General features: G+C 43.3%; 1 protein-coding gene across 5 annotated transcripts in view; it reads right to left on the reverse strand.

The window, feature by feature from the left end:
- Positions 1-8,298: 8,298 nt before the first annotated feature.
- Positions 8,299-22,617, reverse strand: part of fam49al (family with sequence similarity 49 member A, like) — a 48,265-nt gene continuing 33,946 nt past the window's right edge. For all 5 annotated transcript variants that reach the window (XM_085263482.1, XM_085263481.1, XM_085263485.1 and 2 more), the window contains 5 exons: positions 22,258-22,374; positions 20,873-20,952; positions 20,452-20,578; positions 10,311-10,381; positions 8,299-10,210 (listed from right to left, as the gene is read on the reverse strand). In XM_085263482.1, coding sequence (XP_085119608.1) covers positions 10,147-10,210; positions 10,311-10,381; positions 20,452-20,578; positions 20,873-20,952; positions 22,258-22,374 — 459 coding nt within the window. In that variant the 3' untranslated portion in view covers positions 8,299-10,146. The remainder of the gene's footprint in view (positions 10,211-10,310; positions 10,382-20,451; positions 20,579-20,872; positions 20,953-22,257; positions 22,375-22,617) is intronic.

Here is a 22,617-nt window from a genome sequence, read left to right on the forward strand (position 1 = left end):
GAGTCAACAGTGGAAATCGGCAACATGTCCTCGACGATATAGGCAGCGACAAGCTTCTTCAGTTCAGCGGCACTAAGTCCTGTCGCTCTTACGTCTAGTTTAACCTGTTTAGCAGGAGTGGGTCCATCTGAGGTTTGCCCGGTGGAAGTAGATGTGGTAGCCACAGCGGTCACGTCAGTGAGGGGATCCTGGGGGTTTTCTGTCAATTTAACATTCTTGTGGCAGCGTGCTAGGTGCTTGCTCAGGTTGGAAGTGGAATTTTTCGACGTAGAAAGAAGTTTTCTTCCGATGCAGAGTGTACAACGTACGCTTATGTTTTTGTCGCTTTTTAAAGAGTCAAATTCAAAATAATGTCGGTATTTCCAAGTATTAAATGCTGCACGATCGTACTCTATCCCTCGCTCCATGTTTTCTATTGTTGACACACGAGCTACCATAGCCGTCGCACTCGCTTGCGTCATTGTCATGAGACATTCTCGCAAAAAGTTCACGGTTTTAGTAACGCAGTAACGCAGCGTTCCTACGGGAAAGTAAAGGTAATCTAATTACCGTTTTTGCAATAGTAATCCCTTACATTACTCGTTACTTGAAAAAAGTAATCCGATTACAGTAACGCGTTACAAGTAACGCGTTACTGCCCATCTCTGGTAATGTGTGATATTTGATCCAAGGAAGATAAGTTGTGCAGTGTGCCCTGCTGATTATAAACAAGTACAGTTGTGCATTAGTTTTTGTACCTCACGGATTCAGTTACAACGTTTTCTATGTGCCAGGTGTATAAATTTTGAATGCATGTTTCTGTTTTACAACAATCAGGTGAGTTTGAGGTGTTGAGGCCAAGTCAACACTTCAAACACGTTGTGGTGCTCCTCAAACCTTCCCTAAATCATGTTTACTTTGTAGGAGGACGTGCTATCCTGCTGAAAGAGGCCCAAGCATTCAGGCAATACTGTTTCCATGAAAAGGTGTACTTGGTCTGCAATACTGTTTAGGGTAGGTGGTACATGTCAAAGTAACATCCACATGGATGGCAGAACCCAAGATCCTAGCAGAATATTGTCCAAACCATCACGCTGCCTCTGATGGCCATAAAAACAATGTAAAAGAAAACACTGATTCATCAAAGCAGGCCACCTTCTTCCTTTGCTCCAAGGTCCAGTTCTGATGCTCACGTGCCCATTGTTGGTGCTTTTAACCGTTTCAGCAGGGATCAGAATGGGCACCCTGACAGCTATGCAGGCCCATTTGCAACTAACTGTGATGCTCTGTGTATTCTGACATCTTTCTATCAGAACCAGCATAAATGTCTTTTTTTTAAATTTCAGCTACAGTTGAAAATGTTGGATTGGACCACCGCTGCCAGCCTTTGCTCCCCTTGTGCATCAGGGATCCTCGACAGCCCGTTACCCTGTCGCTGGATCGAAATGACATCTCGGTCAATTTGGAACACTGTTGGGTTGTTTCTTCTGCAGTATAAGATTTTCACGTGGTTTCATACTCGGTGCTCAAATGTCTTTTAATAACGTGAGCATTGTTAGCTATAGACACGCATTTGTGTCGATACAGACCAGATGATGGCGATACTGCAGCTCAGCTCCACACATGCACAGCAGTGAGCTCTGTCACAGCTGTTTTCTTTAAAAAGGCTATTAAACTTTTCCTTATTTAGATCTTATATTTGGTACACTGGTGCAATTGTTCAGTGCAAATAATGATGTCAGTGAATGTAAAAGTAATCTACAAAAAAGCAGACCGCTTTAATCACTTCGTTTAGTTTTTTTCAAGTGTTGGTTCCGTATGACATCAGTGAGAGTGGATATCCCAAATATAGTCATTTTAGGTACATAGCCCCTCCCACTTTGTATTTACAAGGGACAGCCAATCAGAACAAAGTAAAGTGGTGTCAAGTAATGCTTTTTTACTTTTACTGAGCGTTTTTTACAAAGCTGGCTTGAGGAGAGATGGAAGAGCGCTTAAATGGGTTGTTTCAGACAGAAGGCCACGTATAAGATTCATTAGTAGTACAAGTAGTAGTAGTAATTTTGAATAACGCAAAGCTGCTCTTACAGATTGCGCTAAGATCACAAGCTTAAACATGTACAGTGAAGTTTGAAAGGAGTTTTAACTTCCTCTTCAAAAGGATATTGTGTGACTATAGGCTGCCATGTGCAGGACAAACATTGTGTTAAATGTATTTGTCCTGCTTTACTAAAAGCTGCAAATTTGAAGTATGAATGCATTAAATTATCGCTGAATCTTTTATGTTAAGTTGCCACAGAACGGTTGTCCTCATGTCGCGCTTGCACATTCAGGCATGTACGGGCTTGTTAAAGAGCAGAGAGAACTGTTGCTCAGCACAGTTGGTCAGCACATTTGTACAACAGAGCAGTTGCTAACCACTCCGACGCCGCTCAGGCTGATTTACATTGTGGCCCGCGAGGACAATGACTGTCTGCTGATATGAAGTAAGCCATGCCAGGACTAGTTAGAGAGGGAACGACAGAGTGGGCGGGAAAAATGCTTACTGGTGTGTGTGTGTGTGTGTGTGTGTGTGTGCGTGTGTGTGCGTGTGTGAGTCCAAGTTCAGTGAAAGGCCGCGTGTGAACCCAGAGGAGGGAAACCACTGTTGAACGTGTATCGCGCTCATTTATGCTGATAAGGTGCTCTCGCCTTGAGGACAGTTAACGGTTAGTACTTGATCTGTCGGGGGCCGGGCCGTCGTGCGGAAGGGAAGAGAGCAAAACAACAAAGTAATAGGGGAATTTGCAAAACATTTCAGGGGAACTTTTTGAGTTATCTGAGATAACTTTGTTTAAAGAATCTAACAGAAAAGGACATTTCCATATCTGAGATGACTCTGTAAGCTCTGCTGGTTTATGTCAAACGGAGACATCGTTTAAATAAATAAGCAAAAAACCCAGAAAAGTATTTATTTACATGTTTTAATAATTTGTGTTATTATAAATTGTGTTATCAAAGATGTCTTTATGGATGAATCCAGTGTATCCCAGACTACTAACAGCAATTAATTAACATACAACTACAGTTTGGTGCTCACTCAAGTATCTGATGTGACTTTCTCTTAAATTGTTGTTATTTGCATGGTCTGTTGAAAGACAGTAAGTAGCTGCGAAGGATTCATTAACCTCTAAATTTGAATACATTTGACATTAGGGAAGTAAACTGAGACACTGGTTCTTTATTTATTACATGGCAGTTAGGGCACGAAGCCAAAGCCAGACCCATGGATAGAAGTACGTACACACACACACACACACACACACACACACACACACACACACACACACACAGCATTTCTCTTCAAACTGTGTGGTTTGAAGAGAAATGCTATAGATTTCAGGGTAGAAGAAGAGCAATGTTTTTCCCAGTACTGTGTTTTGGGTTTTTTTTCTAGATTTTTGGTTGATATTCTGTTGCTCTCCATTGACATCCAAAAAAATGAGAGACTGTTCAATTTCTTAGTAAGTGAGCAAACTTGTGAATTCAGGAGGGGATCAGAAATGTATTTCCCCTACTATGAAAGAAGCAAAGGGTTTAACTTTTTGGGAACTACCAGTATATTTGGTTCCTGGTTTTTGTGTTTTGATATTTCCATCGTATAGCAGAAAAGTACATTTACCAGAAATAAAGAAAACTTTGTATCTGACGTTTAATAATTTCTTCCTAGAATTTGCCGAATTTACTCAGGGAAATGCATGGCTATGCATGAGACACATTTCCATCATTTTGTCTGTATTTCTTAAGCAGCAGCTGCCAGAGCTGAAAAATTAAACAAACTGTAATTCTGCAGTTCCTGAAATGTCCACTTGAGGCTGACTCCACGAGCATACATGCCAACCCTCCCAATTTTTCCATGCCCCTCCCGAAAATCTCCCGGAGCCACCATTCTCCCGGATTTCTCTCGAATTTCTCCCGATTTTCCACCCGGATAACAAAATTGAAAAACCATATCCCAGATTGGCCCATCCAATTCCAGTTTCCAACAATGGCTACTACTACTGCAGCTACTTAGTTTTAATATTACTCTTATTACTCTTTCTGGGTTGCAAAATAAACTTTTAACGTACACTCAACAAAAATATAAACGCAACACCTTTGTTACTGCTCCCATTCCCCATGGGATGGACGTAGAGACCTAAAATTCATTCCAGATACACAATATAACCATCCCTCCCAAACAGTGGTCACAAATCAGTCCAAATGTGTGGTAGTGGGCACATCTGCTATATTGAGATAATCCATCCCACCTCACAGGTGTGCCACATCAGGATGCTGATCTGACATCATGAGTAGTGCACAGGTGTACCTCAGACTGCCCACAACAAAAGGCCACCCTGGAATGTGCAGTTTTGTCTCACAGCAAAATGCCACAGATGCCACAAGCAATGAGGGAGCGTGCAATTGGCATGCTGACAGCAGGAATGTCAACCAGATCTGTCGCCCGTGCATTGAATGTTCATTTCTCAACCATAAGCCGTCTCCGCAGGCGTTTCAGAGAATATGGCAGCACATCCCACCGGCCTCACAACCGCAGACCTCGTGTAACCACACCAGCCCAGGACCTCCACATCCAGCAGGTTCACCTCCAAGATCGTCTGAGACCAGCCACCCAGACAGCTGCTGGAACAATTGGTTTGCACAACCAAACAATTTCTGCACAAACTGTCAGAAACCGTCTCAGGGACGCTCAACTGCATGCCCGTCGTCCTCATCGGGGTCTTGACCTGACTCCAGCTCGTCGCCGTAACAGACTTGTGTGGGCAAATGCTCACATTCGATGGCGTCTGGCACGTTGGAGAGGTGTGCGCTTCACGGATGAATCATGGTTCACATTGTTCAGGGCAGATGGCAGCTGAGAATGTCCCAGTTCTTGCATGCCCAGCATACTCACCGGACATGTCACCCATTGAGCATGTTCGGGATGTGCTTGACCGGCGTATACGACAGCGTGTACCAGTTCCCACGAATATCCAACAACCTCGCACAGCCATTGAAGTGGAGTGGACCAACATTCCACAGGCCACAATTGACAATCTGATAGACTCCATGCGACGATGTGTTGCACTGCATGAGGCAAATGGTGGTCACACCAGATACTGACCGGTTCTGGGTCCCCAGACCCCCAATAGCGCAAAAAACTGCACATTCCAGGGTGGCCTTTTGTTGTGGGCAGTCTGAGGTACACCTGTGCACTACTCATGATGTCAGATCAGCATCCTGATGTGGCACACCTGTGAGGTGGGATGGATTATCAATATAGCAGATGTGCCCACTACCACACATTTGGACTGATTTGTGACCACTGTTTGGGAGGGATGGTTATATTGTGTATCTGGAATGAATTTTAGGTCTCTACGTCCATCCCATGGGGAATGGGAGCAGTAACAAAGGTGTTGCGTTTATATTTTTGTTGAGTGTATTTTCAGGCGAGAATGTAGCTGCGTAAACTTCAAATATCTGAGCCGATGGAACAGCAAACTCCTGGCACATCGTTTTCAAACCCCCGCGGTCTTTCGCTACTCAGGTTAAACATGATATATATAAGTCACTTAAAGGCAAGGTCCTCAGGTGGACACAGCTTCTGAATGTGGACACCCCCGCTGTTTCCGGCCAGACAATAATAACTGCGACATTTAACTTATTTTAGCCGATAAAAACAACATTGTAAAATTCAAGTTTTTTGTATATATATGTATATGTATATGTATACAACCCCTCCCCCACAGCCCTTTTGAATGTCTCTGTAATTCTGAGGTCTCAAGGTTGGCAAGTATGCTCCACGACTGAGTAAATCTTTGCAGACTCCTGTGATAAAGTGCTCAACTTCAGCCATGAAATAATCACGTTTACAGTTCAGTACACAAAGTGGGTTTTGGTCTTTGTGGAGTTTTTCTTATAACTCAGTCGACTCACGCCGAGGCTTCAAAAGGTGCGATCTAGAAAACAGTAGGATGAGCTGATAAGCCCACTTTGATATTTACAGCCTATAATATTTTCTTAGAGCCGCTTTCTTTTCTGTTCAAGCTGTTGTTGAATTTGATCCCATAACATGGTTCAGTGTCTGCAGCCCGCTGCTCTCATTTCCATATAACTTCTGACAAGCTCTCCTATCTCCTGCCCTACTTTACACCCTCCAACAATCACACCTTACAGCACAGCTCAGTCAGACTGACCTCTCAGCTGAATGTTCCTGCAGCTTATTCATCATAACAGGTGCCGCACCATACCTGAAGTTTAATTGCTCAACAGCACTGCTTATTTGGAGCACCGCATGAATTACCTCGTGAACTGTTTGATGTTCATCACGCTGCCAAAGTGAGTGTTGGTAGGGCTCTTGTGCTGAGGTGAATTACATTTCTGCCGTTTTGATGGGAACAAGCAGAGAAGGCGCAGTTTGAGTTGGTTTGTAGTCTTTCATAAAGACGTTTGCTGCCCCCTTGTGGTGAGTGACTGGAATACATCCTGCAGTAGCTCTCGGTGGGGAGACTGATATGCTACAACACAGTAATGTTCATTAATGAATACTTAATACAAATCATTAATTCAGGACTCAGGTGTGTCTCCTTCTGACAAGCTGACCGTGGCTAAAGCAAAACTAAAAATTCATGTGCCGATTGAAGATTTTGCATTTGCAACATTACATCAGATACCTTCTTGCTTGGCATTGAGTTATGTTGGGCTAAGTGTATGAATTGAGTCTAAATGTTACATTTCAGCCTCCATTACTTTGCCTTGTTTGTTTTTTTTTGTTTTTTTCAAATTCAGGATGCACCGTGGTTTGGTCAGCATATCGAGTAAATTATATTTTATTTTTATTTGAAGTTCATTAAAGTTTAAAACTTTAGATTTTTCCATTTGTATTCTTGCAGCCTGCAACAGTGGATTGTTTTAGTCATGAAAATAAAATTTTTATTGGTTTATTTAAAATGTTTAAATCCAATTTTAACATTTTTATATTTTTTATGCAGTGGATTGTGTTCTTTATCAGTCCATCCAGTTTCTGCTCTTCCAGGGAGACATCGAGGCTTTTCCAAGCCAACCAAGAGATGTAACCTCCAGCGTGTCCTGGGTCTGGCGCAGGGCCTCCTCGGCGTAGGACATGCCTGAAACGCCTCACCCAACTCCTTTCAACTGGGAGGAGCAGTAGCTTGACTCTGAGAGTTTTTTAACAGATTTATGGGGATTGATGGCAAATAATTCTAGTTAAAAAAAAAAAAAAAAAAAGTTTTACATTCTTGTGCAAAATTTGGAGTTTACATCCTGCAGTTACAGACCAATTCCTGCACCATTAAAGTCACCTGCCCTCCCACTGTGGGTACTATTGCAAAACCACTGTGACCTACGCAATATTACACACTGTGAAACTGTTTCTTTACATTAAACACTCACACATGTAACTAGGTGTCTTCATTGGACTGAGTTAAACCAAAGGAAACACTGAAAAGTAACTAACACTTTATGATTTATTCCAAATTTGTAATGACTTTGAATATAATCATTTAATTGCTTTCCAGTCAAATATTTCCTGTAATTTAAAGCCGCAGACTACACCACTGTTACTGAGAGTTTACCTTAGAGCGGGGACGTCACGTTTATTTTACATTGTGTGCAGAGTACAGGCTGCTATGATCTTAAGTGGGCTGGAGCAGTGAAGCTTCTCTTCCTGTCAGTGTGAAGAAATCTAACTACACATTTTTAATATAAAAAAAAGAAGAAGTGCAATTTCAGCAACATATCTCAGTTTTTCTACATGCGAAAGACATGCTGCTTTGGGATTAAATTGTAAGAAAAAGATGTTTAAAATGACAGAAAAAGTTCTGTTAATTCATCATACAGGATGTACCTAAATTATAAATTGAACATTTGTTTTGTTAATTGACATGATGTCCTCTTATTCTTTTGTTTGTTTTTACAGCAAGCTCGTGATGAAAATCCTACATTTCTATAGTGGTGAAAAAACAGGAACTTTCTGTCATTTCATTGTTTATCTTTTACTTATTTAGTTTGGTGTGATGCAGTACGACTAGCCAAGGGGGAAGTGGAAAATACGTAAAACTTAAAAACATAGTAAAAATTTTCGAATTTACATCCTTCTTTACATTTTCCAATCTTCTGTTTAATGGGTCAGATTGGAGCTTTTGCCGGACTGATTCTGGCCCGCGGGCCTTATGTTTGACAGCCCTGTTATAGAAAAATGTGATTTTCACTTGCAGTTTTTGACATCACACCCCCAGCACCATTACTCCTACACATGACTGAACAGACACAGGACGGCTGTTGTTGAATGTAATAAATGACAAGTTTATTGTTGCACAAAATATACAAAATAACAAGCAAATGGACAGCCCCGGCCCCCTCCCCACTTGGCGTCCCTCCCCTCCCTCCGGTTCATTCGCCATTAATGAAGCTGAATTTCTGAAACCTATGACTACGGCAAGTCCGATGGTCCAAGCCAAACGCATGGTAATTCTGAGAGACAACACATACCCAATTTCAGCATCACTGAACGATTAAAAATGAATAAAAACACCTTATTTACACATTTCTGTCAGAACTTTTGCAACATGCCATCTATGTATTTATACAGAATATGCTCGCGCACATACCCCTGTATAGAAAATATATTATAAGGTCAAATTAAATAAGTAACTAAGGGCTCTAGACATTACAGCACTTCTTTTGAATCTCCTTTTGGATCATTTTTAGTTTCATTTTTATTTCCCACTTATTGATGGACTTTTTAAACCTCACTCTAAAAGAAAGCACTCGAGTTTTTATGTGTGAGTTTGTGATGGTGGTTTTTTCATATTCCCCGACGGGGAACATGTGGATGCCCGCTGTGAAAAGCTTCACGTATTTACACCGGAACACTCAGATCGCCCTTAAAATGTATGTAAATCGGACCACCTTCCCACTTGTTTTTCACGTGTGTCTCGGCTTTTTAATCCTCTTTTACAAAAAGAAAAGAAAGATGAGTGATATAATAATACCATCAAACCCTCAAGCCTGACTCACGTGCGATGTAATAACAGAATAAGCTTTGGCACTGGGTGAAGAACTAAAAGTGTGCTGCGGTTTCCCTAAAAACGCCCTCTCAGATTTGACCCCCTTTTTTTTACGCACTGAGATGCTGAAGGCTCACTCGCCATCGTGGCTAACTTGTGCACAAAAGAAGAGGATGACAAAATCACTGTATGTCCCACATCACAGCCAAACGATATCAGATAAGAAGCTGCGATAAACCACATTAGCACCATGGAGAGAGTGAAGGACGTAGTTCAAGTAAAGCCAGACAGCTGGCAAGATGGTTTTTGTGTGCAGGAACATAAACGGCATTGGGGCACACGACACGGGCGGCTCTTTATTTATTTATATTTTTTTTACATTTTTGTTGGTGATGAGGAGAAATTTAAAGGGAAAAAAAGCATATACTTGATAGATGGATGATGAGGAAGAAATCGGGGCAAAAACAGAGGCGTCCCGTCTCCGCCTGCCTGCTTTCCTCCAGCTGCACCAGAAAGAAAGTGAAACGGGTAAAAGCAAATCTCCGGAGTGTATCCATCACATTGCTTTATGATTCACCCGTCGGTGGAGACCAGTGCAGCTGAAGGAGAGCCCCTCCAGTTCAAGCAATGGGAACCAGTTTGGGATCAGATTTCATTGGGGAAGGAGATGTTTTCAAAGTGTGTGCAAAAATACTCGTCAGACTACTTCTGGAACATTAACCCTCTTTTTTTTTTTTCTTCCTTTTTTGTTTCGTACACTTTCAGTTGGTTCTGACCTTAAATCTTCCAATATAGCTTCCTCTTTAATCCTACCTATTCTTCACCTGCTGCTCAGTGTTTCACTTTTCTTAATATATATCTATATCTTCTTTTCTGGCTTCTTTTTTTTTCTTCTTTTCTTACTTTACAAAATGAGAGACAGAATGATGGACAGCTGACAATATATATAATTATTTTCCTCTTCTTATTGTCATCAGGTCGCACTTAACCCCGGAGATGATTTTTCTCTTTGTTCGTTGTAAACAAACAGGTTTATCAGCGTTTGTTTCCTCCTCCTTCAAGTGCGCTCCTTCGTTTCCCCTCCTCCTCCCCTCCTGGTCGCTTCTTTTTCTTCTTTGTTTCATTGCAGGAGGGCCCTGATTTGTTTGGAGGTGCTGTCATCGTGTAGATGCCGTGTCGTGTATCTGAAGAAGCAGAAGCACATTCATGTCACTTTCACATTTATTCAGAGCGAGGAAGGAGGAGGAGATTTGTACCTTTCTACTCTTCTACATTCATACTCACCTCAGTGCGTTCAGGAGTCCCTCCACACTGTTAGACGGTTGCTCTTTCAGCACCTTGATGCAGCCCTTCATCTGCCCACCACAAAGACAACACAGGGCATTAGAGAAAGGTCAGCGGGCTCACATCACATCATGTCCTGGTACTGCTGCTGCAAAAAACCCAAACTCACGTGCACACATTTATGAAATGTTGTCAAGAGCCTCCTGTCTCAGTACACCCTCACTGCTTTCTTAGGAGTTACGAGGGCAAGTAGCAGCCAGGCGCCGCCAATCAAATGCACTTGACTAACTGATCAACAGGAAGTGTGAACACCTCTATAAAAGCTAAATTCACCCCAGATCAGACCATCCTGTGCCCAGAGAAACTGCACAGAAACCCAAGAGCTACGTCTTAAATGCATCATCCTTTTCTCTGAAACTCGGTGAGCAGGTCAGGAACCATGAACCATGAACCATGGCGTCGTTTTCGGACAGTGATCACAGCTTTTTGTATCATATTCAGGAACTTAATATCCCGCAAGGTAAGTGACGGAAGGAGAGGTAAGTGACGGAAGTGATGTTGTAGGTGACGTCAGACGCCGGAGATTTTGGCGGAGAAAAAGCAAATGGTAGCATAGAGTTTAACAAAGGTTTTCCAAGCTTCAGTATTTCCAAATATTTTCCAAATATACTAATCAATTGTCATATAACTAACAACATCTGTTTTATCATCTCTAACACCCTGGAGGACAACGGGGAGAGTTTAGACGCTCTCCAAGATTACATCGACCGCTGTTTTCAAGATTTAGTAATGCATAAGGCCCAGAGTGCATCTTCCCCGGCCAAAATCGAGACGCCGTCATCGAAGAGAAGTCGCCAGGCAGACTCCCCCGGTACAACATCGCCTGCCGGCAAAGACATCGCAGAAATCCTGGAGTCCATCGACAAGCGATTGTCCAGTTTCGATGCGAGGCTGTCCCTGGTGGAGATCTTACACCGGGAATTTAAATCTCTGAGAGAATCCCTGGAATTCAGCCAGCGGCAGGTGGAAACGCTTGCCGCTGAAAATGCCACGCTACGGGAGTCGGTTAAATCTCTCACCGATAACGTGACCCAGCTAAACATTGAAAATAAAAAAATAAAAGAGTCCGTTATCGATTTACAAGCCCGTAGCATGAGAGATAATCTTGTGTTTTCTGGTATTCCAGAAACCGCCGGAGAGGACGCAGAGGCAACGGTGAAAAGCTTCATTAAAATCCACCTGAAGCTGCCGGAGGACACCGTAAAGAACATCGACTTCGATAGAGTACATCGCTTGGGGGGCGTGAGGTCGCGGACCGGGAGACCACGGCCTATTGTGGCCAAATTCAGCCAATTCAAACAAAAGGAACAGGTGAAGAGTCGCGGCAGAGAGCTGAAAGGAACGGACTTCAGCGTGAACGACCAGTTCCCCAAAGAGATCCTGGAACGACGCAAGGTCCTGTTCCCAGTTCGACGTAGCTTTATCCAGAAAGGCTCCCGTGCTGTCATCGCTGTGGACCGGCTCTACGTGGACGGACAGCTGTACCGCGACCCCGGCACCACACCGTGGTTATACTGACTGCACTCCAGATAAGAACCCGCTACACTCTTTTCTTATTCATTCACACTTTCTCCTTTAAAATGTGTTTAACCTAGTAATATCAGTAGGATGTCATAGCAGATATAATACCGTCACCCTCCGTCATTGCTTTAATTGGAATGTTTCCGTTTCGTTTCCTTTTTTTTGTTGTCGCTCACAGTTCATGTGGTTTCTTTCTTTCTCTTGTCTTTCACTGCTGTGATCACCTACTTCCCCACTCACCTACAAACAACACCCTCTATTTCTCCATATTTTCACAACACGATCACGCAAACACATCAGCTCAACGGCAGCACATTCACAACAGCCTCACAGCACGCACAGACTTGCAGGACACATAAGCAAGCCACGCTTGTTCATATTAGTGAATATTCACACACATAGTCAGACTTATGGAGTCTCTCACCACACTTCTTTTTCTCTTTCTATTTACAAACAAGGGATGTTTCCATATTCTCTCCACCTGTCTAAACGAAACACCCAGCATACATCATTAAACATACACGCACAATTAAGGGCATGCTGAGGTTTGTCACATGGAATGTAAATGGAGCTGGCACCAGAGGAAAGAGGTTAAAAATATTTAACCAGCTTAAAAAACTACAGGCAGATGTTGTTTTATTACAAGAAACTCACAAACCTGTCACAGGTTTAAATGAACTTAAAACACCTGAGTTTCCTAACGCGTTTGCAGCCGGTTATAATTCTAGACAACGGGGAGTAGCAATTTTAATACATAAAAATGTTAATTTTACAGTACTCGATACAGTTATAGATCCAGAGGGTAGATTTCTAATTATTAAACTATCAATATTGAACAAAAAACTATGTATTGTTAGTATATATGGTCCAAATGTTGATGAACCCTCATTCTTCCACGGTTTTTTTAGTGCACTCTCTGAACACCTTGATTGCACACTCATTCTTGGCGGTGACCTCAACCTTGGACTAAATGAAGAAATGGATAGGCTCAACACAACAGGAACTCAGCGTAATTGGCAGTCCACAAATATAATCAAACAGTATATGAACGACTTTGGTCTTTGCGATGCATGGCGCTCTCTTCACCCCACCAGTAAGGAATATACTTTTTTCTCGCATGTTCATCACTCTTACTCTCGTCTGGATTATTTTTTGGTCAGCAGCTCACTGCTGTGTGACATTTCAGACACTGAGATTCATCCTATAGCTGTCAGTGATCATGCTCCTGTATCTTTAACACTAATGCACAAGAATAATACTACGCCAAGTAAAAACTGGAGATTTAATATATCACTACTTAAAGATGAAGACTTTATTAAATACTTTAAAAAGGAATGGACTTCATATTTAGACTTTAATGACACTCCCGGAATATCTGCTTCTGTTCTATGGGAAGCAGGGAAAGCTGTGATGAGAGGTAAAATAATTTCTTTCTCATCACACAAAAAGAAAGAAGAAAACAAAAATATTCAGGAATTAGAAAAAAACATCAAATCACTAGAAGAAGCCTACGCGTGCGACCAAGATCAGGAAACATTGAACAAAATATGCAAAACAAAACTAGAATTAAATGAAATTATTAATAAAAAAACACAATTCCTTATACAAAGACTTCGCTTGCAGAATTTTGAACACAGTAACAAATCAGGTCGATTTCTAGCTAACCAGCTAAAAATAAATAAAGAAAAAACAACTATATGTGCTGCTAAAGATTTATCGGGGAACACAATATATGATCCTGGAAGAATAAACAACATTTTTAGGGATTTCTATGAAACTTTATACTCACCACAAATAAACCCATCTAAAAATGAAATTGATCTGTTTCTTGACAACGTAACTCTTCCAAAATTACTAGACAGTCAAGCAATGGAATTGGATTCGCCACTGACGCCAAGTGAACTCCAGGAAGCCCTGATAAGTATGCCCAATAATAAGGCTCCAGGTCCAGACGGCTTCCCTGCAGAATTCTACAAAGAATTCTGGACAATTTTGGCACCAGTATTCCACAGCATGTTGCAGGAAATCGAGGAAAATGGCAGACTACCACCAAATATGAATTCTGCCAACATTAGTCTCCTGCTAAAACCAGGCAAAGACCCTTTATTTCCCTCAAGCTATCGTCCAATTTCTCTTTTAAATGTAGACCTTAAAATAATCTGCAAAGCTCTCTCAAAGAGATTAGAGAAAATGACCCCCCTCTTAATTCATCCTGACCAAACTGGTTTCATAAAAGGTCGGCACTCCTCAACAAACACTCGTAGATTACTTAATTTAATAGACTACTCATACGATAAAAACATCGAAGCCATAATATTATCTCTAGATGCAGAAAAAGCATTTGACAGAGTTAATTGGAAATTTTTATTCGCAACTTTACACAAATTTGGTTTTGGAAACTCTTTCATAAACTGGATAAGAATATTATACAATTCCCCAACGGCTCGTATCAGAACAAATGACCAGACATCCTCCAGCTTCTATCTCCTGAGGGGCACCAGACAGGGATGCCCACTCTCCCCCTCACTTTTTGCAATTTTTATCGAACCTCTAGCAGCAGCATTTAGACAGGCTACAACAATTAAGGGCATAAAATGTAAGAACATAGAACATAAAATCAGTCTCTATGCGGATGATGTGTTGCTTTTTCTGCAAAACACACAAACCAACCTCTCTGAGGTAATTACTTTAATAAACTGGTTTTCAAGAGTTTCAGATTATTCAATTAACTGGCCAAAATCTACAGTTCTCCCCATTAACTGCTCCTTCCATAATTCTTCCTCTGCCCCACTGCAATCCGGAAATATTAAATATTTAGGTATTAATGTCTCTCCTAAGCTTTCAGACTTAACTAAACTAAACCACATCCCACTTCTAAAGAAAGTAGAAGGCGATCTGACTAGATGGAAATCTTTACCCATATCACTCATGGGAAGGGTCGCCACTATAAAAATGATGATCTTGCCAAAAATAAATTACTTATTTTTGATGATCCCTAACAAACCATCACAAGATTGGTTCAGATCTCTGGATTCATATATTTCCAAATTCCTTTGGAAAGATAAACCCCCGCGTATTAGCTTAAAAACGCTACAAAGAACCAAGGATAGAGGAGGATTAGATCTGCCTAATTTTCACCAATACTTCTTAGCCAACAGGCTTCAGTTCATCTCAGAATGGTTAAAACATACCTTCTTAGTTGAGCCCTGGCTAGATGTTGAACAGGCACTATGCAAGGATCTAGAGATTTCAGACCTACCATTTATTAGCTCAAACATCAAAAGACATGAATGCTTTAAAAGTATCAACATCAGCTTTTCTCTAACAGCATGGTGGGAGTTTCTAAAAATAACGGAGTCTTCATTAATCCCATGCAAACGTACACCTATCTGGAATAACCCTGACATATTACAAAACAATAATATGATTAATTTCCCAGAATGGAGTTGTAAAGGAATTAAATACTTAGAACATATATTAGAGGGAACAGAATTTATTCCATTTGACAGACTAGTTGAACAATATGGGATCAACAAGACAAGGTTTTTAGAATATCAACAAATTAAATCCATAGTAAAAAAGAAATTTAACCTCAGTCAAGTTGAATTACAAACACCACTAAGTGCGGCACATTTTCTTACTCTTAAATCCCCCAAATTATTATCTAAAATATACAGAACACTTTCTAAATTAGATGAATCAATATCCCTTCCTACTGCAAAGTGGGAAGCAGATTTATCAGTCAACCTAGACCAAAACTTCTGGTCTCAGATTTGCTTAAAAACTTTTAAATTAATTAAAAATCCCAGTCTGCAATTAATACAATACAAAATACTTCATAGAGTGCACTATACAGGTCATCGGATGTTTAAGATGGGCTTTACATCTTCCAACAACTGCTCACACTGTCAAGGCAATACACCAGACAATTACATCCACGCTCTTTGGTTCTGTCCACCAGTGCAAAAGTTTTGGCGCGAGATATGTGAAGACTTATCAAAATGTCTGAAATGTAACATTCCAACTTCCCCCTTAGTGTGTTTGTTGGGCAGCTTAGATAATGTCACTTCAGAAAAGAATATAGCCCATATGATCTTCACTGCCCTATGCATAGCCAAGAAAACAGTCCTCATGAACTGGAAAAATAAAAATAATCTTAATTCTAACCAATATAGAAATTATCTATTAGATTACATTAGTCTTGACACAGCCTCTGCCACCACATCAGATCAATTGCTCTGGGCCCCTTTTATCAGCTCCATCACCTAGTGGGGGTGGGGGGTCATAGTTTGGTCCCGCCTTCACTGTTGTGATTGGTGAGGGGGTAGGGACAGGCTTAGGGCGTCGGGGGGTTCCCCTGAGGCATCTTCCTTGGGGGCTCAACCCGGGGTAGCGGTCACGTCCAGTTGAGGGCTCTGTTGGCTCTCAGGTGACTGTTTCCTCGCGGCTGCGTGCAGCAGGGCTAGGGGAGGGTCTGTGCTGACGGACGTGGGTTACTGACCTGGCAACCTGGCTGCCCCTGGGTGGGTCCGGGATGGGCGTGAGGTTCTGGGGGTGCTCCGTCTCTGGGCGGGGGCCCGGGCCGGGCCTCGGGGGCTCGGGTCCTGGTTGGTGTGTTGCCGGGGTTGTGGGCGGGTGGGTGCATGGGGGCCCGGCCCTGGAGCAGGGTGCCGCCGGTGCATCGAGCCGCCTGGGGGGCTCTTCAACTGGTGGGGGGGATGGTCACATCTGGCAGGAGCTTTCTTCTCTCAGGAACTCTCTGCAGGAGGGGGAGATACAGGAGAGGTGGAGGAAGATCTCAGCCTGGGCGTTTACCGTCTTATGTAGTCTGGAAGATGTGTGGTTGGTGGGGTGGGTGCAGTTTTCTCTGTGGTGGGGTTGGGTGGACTGTCCAGGGCTCTGTGGAGCCGGGGGGCGCTACTGCACTGGGCCCCGGTCTGATGGGCCTGGGCCCCCCTTCCCTGGCGGGTCGCGGAGGGTGGGAGTGCCTACTGGGGTCAGCGGGGGAGCTGGCCCCAGGGAGGGGTTACCTGCCCCTCCCTTCCTTCCCTCCCCATCTCCAGCTGCCTCCCTCTTCCCGCTCCTCCACAACCACCCACACATGCAGGGCCTTGGAGTGGGGGTATGTCACCAGGGTGCAGAGGAGGCTACCCCCCCCCCCCGTCCCCTTCTGGCTGCCTCTGCCTCAATTTTATCCCACAACTTAGACATTCACATTATTCACACTCTCATTACACATACATATAGGATCTTGGGGGTGGGCACAATCACGGAGTCCAAATCACCATCAGGGTGTATACCTCACCCCTGACGTCGTTGCCCACCTCTCAATTTTAAATACACTTAGTCATTGAGGGCTAGCAGGAGGGACCATGCGCTTACCTGCTGCTCCTTGGCAGGTAGCTCCATGCCCTCCTGGGTTTTAATTGCACCTTAGAACACATATGCATCAACACTACAATGAGCGGGTGGAGGGAGGTTTGGAGTCTTCTCCCACCCCCATTCTCTGCGGCCTGCTGGAGCGGGGGGGCTAGTAGGAGGAGTTGGCCGTCCGACTGCGGTCTGGGGTGTGGGGCCTCCCTGCTGCTGCGGAGTCGGGGTGGTCTGCCTCTCCCCACCGCAGGGAAAAGGGTAACACCACCTGGGTCTGGGTGCAATTCCCCCCTCCAGGGGCAAGGGTACCTAGACCCGGTTTGTAGAGTACGCTTGGGGAGTGTGATTGTGTGTACAGCGTCTCTTTATGTCTGTCTCCACGTTGGTTGAGTGTGGAGTGAGTGCATATGAGAGCATGAGGGTGGGAATGGATGTTTGTGTCTGTGTGTGCCTGTATGTCTGTGTCTATATGTCAGGTTGGGTATCAGACGCCACCTCTCTGGGGACACCTCAGGCCCTCCAAGGTTTGGAGGCCTATCTCCACCCACCACCACTTCCCCTGCCGGTGGCGGACTCCCTCAGGTGTCGGTGTGTTGGTGGTTCTTTGTGTCTGGGGGTGGGCGTCCGGGTACACACCGGCTCACTCCTTGGCGGCCGCTTGTCGGGGCCTGGGGCCTGGGGCTCGCTCGGGCCCCTTTGGAGGTGGGGTGCCCCCGGCCTCTCGGCCTAGGGCTCGGTCACTCAGGCGCAGCTGGGGGCCGGCGGAGCTCACGGGCGCGTCACTGCAACCCCCCCTGGCTTCTGCTCCGCGGCTGCTGAGTGAGCCCTCATCTGGGACTCTCCTCAGCTCTTACTGGAACAGTGGCGCGGCTGCCCCTCTGTTGGTCTTCCATGGTCTCTTGTGTTCTGGGGGCCTCTGGATGTCTGGAGTTTTGATCTCCTCCATACCCGCTTCACACCCTGGAGGATGGGGCTGTGGCCCCCCCACACTCCCTAGCAGATCATTACATGGAGAAACCTTTGGAATGCAAGCATGCTGATCCACACAGGTATGCACACATGGGTATTCACAGACGCGGACTAAAGCTTTCTTGGCTGCTGCCTCAAAGCACACTGTGCGCTGTCTATCTTGCGTGCTGCACAATATCGTTTATTACTTAGTAAATACTGATATCTATGACTAGCTAGTTTATTGTGATGGTGCTTTGTTTTCTCTATTATTATGTTGCTCTTTGTTGTTTGCTGTCTCCTCTGTTTGTTTGTTTGTTTGTTTGTTTGTTTTTTCTCCATACAGGTGACCCAGGAGTTTTTTTTTTTTTTTGTCTCTCTTCCCCCCCCTTCTCACCGTCTCTTCTCCCCTTGGGTTTTCTTTCTTTCTCTCCCCCTCTCTCTCTCATTCATTCCCCCTGTCCTATTTATTAAAAAAAAAAAAAAAAAAAAAAAAAAAAAAAAAATGACAAAGGATGAACTGAAGCTCTGCCATCACGTAATGTCGCATACTGCTGTTTCTGATGTCATTTAAAAAAAAAAAAAAAAAAAAAAAAAAAAAAAAAAAAATATCCCGCAAGTTAAAAATTCTCAAACCAACTCTGGGAAACTGATCCAAGCTTTCATATCGAGCACGAGCAGGTTCGACTACTGGGATTATCCAAATCATCAGTAGGACAACTTTAACTTGTCTGGACTCCTAACATGTACATAGAAATGTGAACATGTTATCCCATTATTGAAGTGACTTCACGGGTTCCCAGTTGACTACAGAATTACCTTTGAATTCCTTCTCATGAACCTTTTAGCTCCCCAGAACATCTTGTCCTGCTGATGTGAGGTCAGTCAAATCCTTGCATGCATTTAAAAACAGACTAAGTTCTCGCAGGCTTGCAGTTACGAGTGTGTGTGTGTTAGCTTTTATTTTCATCTTAAACCTACACAGGATTTGGTGGTTTTTTTATCTACTGTAAACACACTCAGATGAACTATAATGAAATGCAGCAAATAAATGAAACTGAGACTGACAACTCAGACTCTACAGGCCTCGGCTAGAATGTTAAATTTTAGCATTCATTAAAATTCAGTACAGTTAGAAAAAGATTAAACATGTACGGCTTGACTGGAAGGTTTGCCATGAGAAAGCTTCTGCTCTCAGCATGTCTTGTGTTTGCAAAGTTGCATCCAAATAAACCACAAGACTTCTGGAACAATGCCCTTTGGACAGACAGGGCCAAAGTGGAGATGTTTGATATCTCTACTTTGGTGGAGAGCACTACGTAATGCGCAGAAAGGAGAAAACCAAACGTTGCATATCACTACAAACACCCCATAACCAACTGTCAAGAACAGTGGTGGAGGGGTGATGACTTGGGCTTGTTTTGCAGCCCTTAATGACACCTTGCTGTCATTAAGTCAACCATGAGCTCCTCTGTATATTGAAGTACTCTACAGTCAAATGTGAGGCCATCTGTCAAAACAGCTGGTTCCCAAGCACAGCAGCAACTCTACAACAAAAGGTCTGAAAAAGAAAATGTGCTGCAATCAAAGTGCAACAGGAGTTAAAGAGAGCTGTGCATGAACAAATGCCCACCAACGTCAATTAACTGAAGCTGAAGATGTGGGTCACTGATAAAGGACAGCGTGTATCAGTTCTGTGCTCGTCTATTTGTAATTCCTTATTATCAGTTTGTCCTGGTAATAAATGGATAGAAAAAGACAAAAACATTTAAGAGAGGCATTCATCTTGGTATGAAACTTGGGGATTTGAAGCTAATGGATTTGCATCAATCATAACAAAGCCCACATTACATTCATGCTCACAATACCCAGCTATTAACAACTCCATCCATCTTATGCAAAATTTAAATATTTTCATTTTTTTCTAGGTCTGTTACTCAACATTCATCACACTTCTTTACAAACATGCTCCAGAGAGCAGATAATCTGAGCTGTTATGACATAAAAAGATTATTCTGAGCTTTGAGTCGTGCAGATCTTCTCTGGTGGAGCTCAGTAATAAAAATATGGAGATTGAAATGAATGCAACTGGTCAACTAAAGCTTTGTGATTGATGACCAGCCTAACCAAACTGTTGGCTTAGCAGGACCCCTCAGGTACACTAGATTAACCTCCTTTGCTTTACACATGCAACAGAGGGCCATTATTTTCAAAGTATGCAAGTATTTGCTGTACTCACATCAATTTTGGAGGTCTTGGCGAAAGCCCCGACGGGGTGAACGTGGTCATACAGGATGATGACGCCCACCATCACCCTCATGCAGAACAGCATAGTGTCTGTGTTGGTGAACCGACAGCGGTACTCCCTGGGACAAAAACGGGAGTTAATATTTGCTCTGTTTAACAGAGGGCACGGCGGGGGTTGGGGGTGTCCACCAAATACCAGTGAACAAGTTATAGATGAGAGTTTCTTCACACAAAGACACACAGAATAAAGATTAAACATTTCACATTTAGCATGAAGGACTCTGAGCGTCGATCTATTGAACTACTGACATATTATACGGCACAGTGAAAGAGCCTGTTAATTCGAATTTAGGATTCTGACATTCAAGGAGATGGACTGAGCGAAAGAAGATGGGGAGACAAGAAGCACTTACGGAGTCTCCAGCATGACGCGACACACGCAGGCCATGGTGCTCAGGCAGTCTGTGGTGTCCTCTATGGGCAAGGTCTTATTCTGATGAAAGACAAAAGGGAAATGAAAGAAGATGTAAAAATGGCTTCCATTTGGATGAGCGGACAATGTGAGAAAGTCCTCTACACTTTACTGCACTGCCTGCGCCAAAATGTTCTGCCACAAGGTGGCGACAAAGCAGGGCAAAAAGCATGAGGACTGTGCAGCTGCTATGCTGGAAGGCGTTCATCCCCAGCACGCCCTCTACATATGGCACGAACCTCTGCAAAAACAGACTGTACATAGAGACACACAGTAATTCGGATCTAATCTATATAGAGGGCTCTGTTCTTCTATTCGCTTTATTGAGCTTCACTTCTGTGCTGACAGACTCTACTTTACTCTACTGACTCTACTTTAGTTACACCCAGATGTCTTGACAATGACCACGTCTACGACTAAGACCCCCACAGTGAGGGAAACAGGACTCCCTTTTATACTGGTCATTGTAACTTGGGTTAGCCCCTCTTTAGAACCCAAAAGCAGTTAACAACCCAGTCCTTTCATTTGCTCTCAGGTTAGCAGGAGACATCTAGTACTCTTGTTTCTTTAATTTCTCTAAATAAAAATCATTATTTTATTTTTTTGTTTTTTGCTTGGTCGCCCCACACTTGGAGCAGCTCTATCCCCCATCAGCTGGGGCCTGCTTACTGTCATATATGAAAGTTTCACTGCAAATTAATACAGTAGAATTCAAGAAACTTGCTAAAGTGGTTAGTCTACAGCAGGGGTGGGCAACTCCAGGCCTCAAGGGCCGGTGTCCTGCAGGTTTTAGATCTCACCCTGGGTCAACACACCTGAATCAAATGATTAGTTGATTACCAGGCCTCTGGAGAACTTCAAGACATGTCGAGGAAGTAATTTAGCCATTTAAATCAGCTGTGTTGGATCAAGGAGTCATCTAAAATCTGCAGGACACCGGCACTCGAGGCCTGGAGTTGCCTACCCCTGGTCTACAGTGCTGTGTTGACATGGCTGACTGGTGCAGAGCAGCTGTGGTGTTCCTGGTCAGTGTTAGGTTACACTAAAGACATCGAGTTAAATTTAAAGGGATGATGCTGATCAGATTCACTCACTGAATTACAGCTGGTAGAATTATCCTCCAAAGAGCTACATTTGACTTTTATCCAAAAAATGGGGTAATACTACCAGAAACCTTGTCTGCATTGAATACTTTTGGTCTTTTACTCATTGTTGAGGATGAATTGTGTCACCACTACTTTATTCAATATTATTGATTGGAATGTTGTTCTTGGAAATGTGGACTAAGCCATAAACACATGTAAGCAGTGAGTGGATGACGTGTACCTCTGAGACAAACTTGGTGGTGGCGTTACTCAGAGTCTTCAGCATTGGTGTTGCTTCGGCGTAGAACAGCGACATCCTGTTTGCCATCTCGTTGTTAACCTCGTTCTCCGCTTCCAGCTGCGCGCCGAAACAAAACAGATGTCACACTTAAAACAAACGTTTGTTTTCAGACGATCCGATAATCATGTCACACAGCTGGTGAAAGGAGAGCGTAATGATGGAGGCAACCCTGGTGTTAATTTGTATAACTCGAAAGTTAGATGAAATATTGATTGTACACGTCTTTGCGTCGTTGGAAGGAAACGGACACCCCCACTTCATTAATGATTAAAGAGGGGAACTGAAGCCGCGCTGAACCAT

This window comes from Mchenga conophoros, linkage group LG22 (genome assembly GCF_057382185.1).
Source record: "Mchenga conophoros isolate Kocher_MC1m ecotype Shallow Benthic linkage group LG22, M_conophoros_male_GT1.1, whole genome shotgun sequence".
NCBI classification, from domain to species: Eukaryota; Metazoa; Chordata; class Actinopteri; order Cichliformes; family Cichlidae; genus Mchenga; species Mchenga conophoros.